This window comes from Lotus japonicus, chromosome 3 (genome assembly GCF_012489685.1).
Source record: "Lotus japonicus ecotype B-129 chromosome 3, LjGifu_v1.2".
Taxonomy (NCBI): Eukaryota; Viridiplantae; Streptophyta; class Magnoliopsida; order Fabales; family Fabaceae; genus Lotus; species Lotus japonicus.
Window position 1 is genome coordinate 13902772 of NC_080043.1, and position 6032 is coordinate 13908803.

At 37.4% G+C, this 6032-nt stretch overlaps 1 protein-coding gene across 2 annotated transcripts; it reads right to left on the reverse strand.

Annotated features, from left to right (window-relative positions):
* Nucleotides 1–45: 45 nt before the first annotated feature.
* LOC130745188 (uncharacterized) lies at nt 46–6032 on the reverse strand. Of its 2 annotated transcripts, XM_057597338.1 has the most exons (12): nt 5810–6031; nt 4732–5000; nt 4069–4458; nt 3771–3985; nt 3070–3399; nt 2550–2745; nt 1978–2070; nt 1793–1884; nt 1359–1476; nt 1093–1178; nt 873–924; nt 46–767 (listed from the first exon to the last, which is right to left on the reverse strand). In XM_057597338.1, exons 2-12 carry the CDS (start codon nt 4738–4740, stop codon nt 222–224), a joined length of 2127 nt encoding a protein of 708 aa, XP_057453321.1. In that variant the 5' UTR covers nt 4741–5000; nt 5810–6031; the 3' UTR covers nt 46–221. The 2 variants fall into 2 exon arrangements, with proteins under 2 accessions (XP_057453321.1, XP_057453320.1); XM_057597337.1 differs by having other exon boundaries at nt 4732–6032.

The following is a 6032-nucleotide window of genomic DNA, read 5'->3' on the forward strand; positions in this document are numbered from 1 at the left end:
TTGGTTAGGCCAAAACCTACCTCTACTATAAACTACTCCAAATACTCAAATGTAAAAATTGCTTGCACATTTACTTTTCTACTCCTTTTCCACAAACAGGTTAAGTTAACAGACAAATACATCCTCAGGCCATATGATGTATAAACCTCCTAGCACCCAAAATGACTTTAAAAAAACAGTTATATTTACTAGCGTGGCTGCATCGGTAATGCTCACTTGGGCTAAGAAACCTCATTCAAAATGCTGTCTATAGCTTTATAAATTACAGAAGCCACGTTCGGATCAGCAGTGGTAATATTAGTACTGGCGGTTCCGATCTCTATTAGGGCTTTGTATGGTTCCAGTGTGTGAACCGTACACAGAGTTTGTGCACCATCCATACCATGTTCCTTGGCAGCTTGTCTTTGATTTGTACTTATAGTTTCCACATTGATGCTAACTTTGGATAATGCAGCCAGAAGCTTTTCTGAATCCGGTAAACTCCAATGTACCAAAGGCATATTTCTTGAGGAATTTCTATCATGATCATCCATCAGCAAGTGATATCTACCATTTTCCATTAATAGCTTCCCCTTTAATCTTGCGATACTGATTCCTTCATTTTTGAAGTTTTTCCAATAAAACTGGGAAGCCAAATCAGCTGCAATTTTTAACTCTGAATTGTCTTTTTGAGATGACACTTTTAAAGTCTCAGCTTCAGTATAATACAAAACTGAGAAAGACTTTTCACTTGGAAATCTGACGTGCAACCTCAAATCTTCAGGGAACTAGAGAATAAGATAAGTTTAAATGAAAACAGATCATCAGTTCATCACATAATCTTTAAAAACAATATGAAGTGTATAACTATAAAGTAATCTTTGTCCAATTACCAGAACAGTCTTTGGCTGCAATATCTTCAGCAAAGGTTGAACTTTCTGCAACCTACAATCAAAATATTGAGAGAACGCTAAATACATAAATCAAATTGTCATCAGCAGAAACTACACTATTTTAGTGACCAAATGTCAAAGTGTTCATTTTGAAAATACATGTTAGGTCTTGAGCAACGATGCTTAGAAATAGGGAGTGTAAAAAGAAAGATATACCCACCCTATTCCAGAGGGGGACATACATTGAAGAACCTTCATTGCAACTGGCTGGAAAGGTAAGAGTGTCATCTCAGGATTCACAGTATCCTGCAAAGAGTCATATCAACAGTTCAATACAACAATGGTCAAAGCCATTCCAGCTTCATTAAAAGGACAAAACTTACAAGTCCACAGATATCAAGACATATTTCTTAAAAAAGAATAAAAAATAAAAATAATTCAATGAAGCATCATAAGTACTTATATTATGTGAGGAATACATCACACCTCAAGAATAAGTAAAGATTTAGGATCACTTCTCCAACGTTGAAGCAGATGAACAACAGGACCCAGACGCAGAGTCCAGTGAGGACAAAATACAATGCATGGCTCTTGCCAATTCATTCTACAAGCAGTACATCAGTTTTTATGAGCAAATAGCCAAATAATAATTAAAATAATCAAGGAAGAGCGATCTGTAGTTTATGCAGTTTGTTAAAATTGAAAGCTTTGACATACTTTCAGGCTATTAACAGAAACTTAAACTGTTAGGAAGTGTAAATTTTCCCCAAATAATTAGCATAACTAGAGCGCATGACTTTGGCTCTAGAAAGTGTGAAGAAACACTAAATTCGATTAACATCTCCATTGTCAATAGTAGTTCTTTATAGCTTATAATAGAAGGGGGGGGGGGGAATGACAATGATAGATAAAACACTCACAAAAGTTGAGGTGACAGAACATCAGGAACCACGTGTATCTTTTTCTCTTTTAGGAGCTTGACATGCGCAAATAATGGTTCCCCAGCAAATAGCTGCAGCACCAATTAAAGTGGGTAAACACAAGTCAAATTTTGCAAATTAAAGTATTCAAGTGCAATGGACCAAATACAGATTTCGATCAGTACTCTTTCTTGCCGCTGTTTGCAAAGCCACTCTGGTATGACGTTAAGCAATGCCAGCAATTCTTCAGCAACGGAAGAAATTATATAAACTGGAACCTACATATAGCAAAGTTATGAATTCTTAAAATTCAGTGAGCACGCATCTCAGGCTTTCCTCCAAGAATCCATTTGCCAGTTATGTTTATTTGACTAGAAAACTCAATTGATTTCTAGTTCAGTTTACAAACATTCAAAGATGCAACTTTGGCTCTTCCTATCTTTCCCATTACATGCACAATAATGAAAATGAAAAGCAATGAAATTTTAAAAATGAACACTGGTAAACAATAACATGAGTCTAAGTCTCTTAGCAATCAAAAGAAGAAAATGCGAATCAGAAAAGCAACTAGAATCTGAATGCAAAAGACAGATTTTTTACCCATGAGTAGGAACATGCAACAAAAAGGGGTGAGAGAATAGGGTTTTACAGGACAAAAGACAACAATTCAAACACGGATAATTAATAATGCCCGCAAATATAATATATATTCATGATATTTTTCTTGATTTTGATAACCATTCAATTGAGAACATACCTTCATAGCCAAAGCTTCAAGTGAGGTTGTAATTTCCTCCAAAAGCTGCAAGATAGTTCCAAGTCGGTTGACAGGAACAAGAACTGAACCACCAATTTTGACACACTCTATAGCACATGAGCATATGAAAACCAGTTTTTCCTTTTCCTCTGAATTCTCATCGGAGTTAAGGTTGAACTCGTCCAAATCTTGAACACTGCAGTAATAATCAATACGGGAGTCAATCTTTAACAAATATAAATTTTCATCACTACAACCTTAAGAATGATAACTTGAGGCTTATTCCCTTGGCAATGTTTGGGTCTACACGGGGGATGTGTTTGGGGGTTTTTGGACTTATAGACTTATCTTGAGAGGGGTGTTCTCTTGGACTTCTTTCTGGTTAATCAATATTACGTTGTGTTTTCAAAAAAAAAGAATGATAACTTGAAATTTTGCACAAGTGTACAACAATAACTGAAGTCCTTGTCCATGGGTACAACTTCTGAGTCTAAAGGGGAATAAAATCAAAATCTCATACCTCTGGGGTAATAATGCATCAGCAGTTCGAATAGAGTAACTATCCCCAGCCTCAACCTCTTGTACATCACTCAAGGCTGAGAAATCTGAATAAATTAATGTACAACTCCCCTGTAGACTGCGGTAATCGAATGTCATTGCATGAGCAGAAAAAAAGCTGGAGCTTGAAAGATAAGCAATATCTCCCTTTGGACCATTCATAATCCAATTACAACTGCCTATTTCTACACCAGAGCTGAATGCTTTTATAACCAACGTACCATTGTAGCAGGCTTCCTCGGCATATTTAAGTGTGTGAATCTTTAATAAACAGTCCTTCACATCTGCAGCACTGGGAAATTCAACACTTTTCAAACTGAACCAAAATTTGCTATGCAAAAGCTTAAACACATTAGTGAGAACTATATAACATGGATAGCTTCCCTAAAAGACATGCATACAAAAAAATACCCAAGGAAAATAACAGAAAGAATCCTGGATGGGAGATAAATGCACCCATGTCGGGTGGGGGTCATATTGACTGTATTATAGACAAACCTCCGACAACAAATTAAAAGCATTTAAATGTGAAAAATATTATAATCATTCAATAAGAAAAATTAATAACACAACCAGTTCATGTGAAAGTCTAGTATATTGCTTTTAGATTCGGATATAGAATATTTAGTCCTTTGCAAATAAACTACATCAAGGGTAGATCACCTGTACAAGGGCATCCAACCACCCAGCTCTCCTCCATCTTTTCCCGAGATTATCTCTCTCAATATCGAAGGAAGCATTTCAAGTTCTTCCTGCTTCAGCCATGGAGGGAAATTAGATTCCCCCGGTCCATAAAACTGCCTAAACTCACCATGCATTGATACAAGTTCCTCCATCATAAGTTGGCCTAATCTGGCTGATGCTTCCGTTACATAGATCTAACCAATCGAACAAAGCACTAAGTAAAGAAAACAAAATACGACATGGTTAAAAAATCTTACAACATCAACAGAAAAACTACCTTAGCCGAGAAACCCTTCGTTCTAGTAAGAAAGGGCAATCCCATAATGCCCATAGGACTGGAGATTAATATAACATCAATGAAAGAGGCATTCCATAGGTGCAAATTATTAACAGTCTTGTACCAAGGTTCTGCGAAAAGCAAGCTTTTACCATCAAGGGGCTTGTCAATTTTCTGTCTCTTTTGAGACTGAGCCACTGAATTCAGAAAACTATTGGCCTCAGTGTTGTTGCTTTCTTCAAATGACGAGACATCCGAAGCATTAGGAACAGGGGAGAAGGCTATGAGAGCAGAAAGATCTAGTGGGCAATCCAATAAGATCCTAATCCCACAAAATTCCAGCATGTGACAAGGTGGAAAGTGAAAGCCATCCCCTTTACTCAAACAAGTCTGAAAACCCATGAAATGTAACAAAAATGTAAAACATGGATAAAACTTTCATAAGGAATATAAAAAATTCCTTAATATCAGTGTTATCAAATAGCGGATTTTTGGCTAATCGCGACGCCGCTATTGCCCACTATAGCGCGCTATTCCCGCTAAATAGCGGCCGAAATAGCGGACTTTTGGCTCACTGCGATGGTCCGCGATGGCGATTTGACAACACTGCTTAATATGCAACTATACATAAACAGTCAAAAAGAAATGCAGTGAGAAACTCACAAACTTCATAGGGAATGAAATGGATAGCCTCTTGTAGCTTCCTGCAGCAGGTAGAGGTGGCTGGTAGCTATGGAAGAGAAGCACCACACGCGGATGAGAAGAGAAACAAGAATGAAAGCAGAGGGAGAGGGAGAGGGAGAAAGCACTCAGGCAAACATCTCGCCGCAGGCAACGTCCTCTTCCGTCTGCTTCGCTCCACCCTCTGGTTCTTAGTGCTGCCTTCAGTTCACCACCTGCAACCAGTGGCGGAGCCAAGAATTTTGTGGAGCCTGGGCAAGTTTGTACACCAATGAAAACAGAGATTTTATTGATTGAAACACATAACCACATGGGAATAGTTCATAATTAACGTATGAACAACTCAAACAGATGAAAGAAAATTATATATATTTGAATTAGAAACTAAGAAGTGTAATGAAGGATTAACCATTATACTGTTGATCCCTGAAGCTATATCTCTGATTCACTCTCAATGGCTTTAATTCCTTTAATGTGAAATCAACTCCAAATATATAAATGAGCATAATTATTTGATCAGATTAAATTCTTTCAACAAGAACCAAGTTTGTTTAGATGCCAAAAGGGACTTTGAAAAAAAGCAAAAACTTGAAATACAAGCTAACCATCAAAGATACATTCACAAGAACATGAAAAATGAGATACATTTCAAGCTTATGCACTTATGTCAAGCAGTAGACAGTAGCAATCAGATTAACCTCCTAACAAATTTTAAAAAGGAAATTTGCAAGGATGCTTAACATTAGTTGGAGACTAATTCACATCCTTCTCCATTCCCTCATTGTCAATGTTAGCATTCTCCCTGTCAAAGTCACAACCCAACAAACTAGCATGCTACACAACCATATATTAATTAGCACCTTGTCACCCTAATAATCATAATCAATTAACAAAGAAATTGTAAACATCAATAAAAAAAAATAGGGAAATGATTCAAAGGAAAGAAAGAACAGCACCCTTCCAGCAAGCAACTATTTTCATCCATAATAAATTGATTTGATAAATCCAAAGTCAGAACAGAAAGAGCAAGAATAACAAGTAAGAACACAAAGCAAAGAACCTTTCTCTGTTTCTCTAGTTCAGTACCAAACCACCATGGAAAGGTTGGTGAAACCAGAAGCAAACGAAGTGGAAATCATGTTCCAGAAGTGCAGAACCACCTTCAAGCTCACAAACCTCATGCACACCATGACGGCGCAGTGGATCCCTAACCACCACAAACCCATCAATTTTCTCCATCAACAAGCCCTTCTCCCGGCCAGGCCCCCACGTCTTCGGTGAAC

Bases quoted from the DNA above. Each gene is read 5' to 3' on its own strand.
- LOC130745188 (XM_057597337.1), bottom strand. From the start codon at position 5,061: ATGTGGTTATGTGTTTCAATCAATAAAATCTCTGTTTTCATTGGTGTA. The intron at 2,071-2,549 runs GTATGTTCTCAA...TGCTATATGTAG, and splicing joins TTGAAGCTTTGGCTATGAAG to GTTCCAGTTTATATAATTTC. The intron at 1,179-1,358 runs GTGTGATGTATT...GACTCTTTGCAG, and splicing joins AATCTTTACTTATTCTTGAG to GATACTGTGAATCCTGAGAT.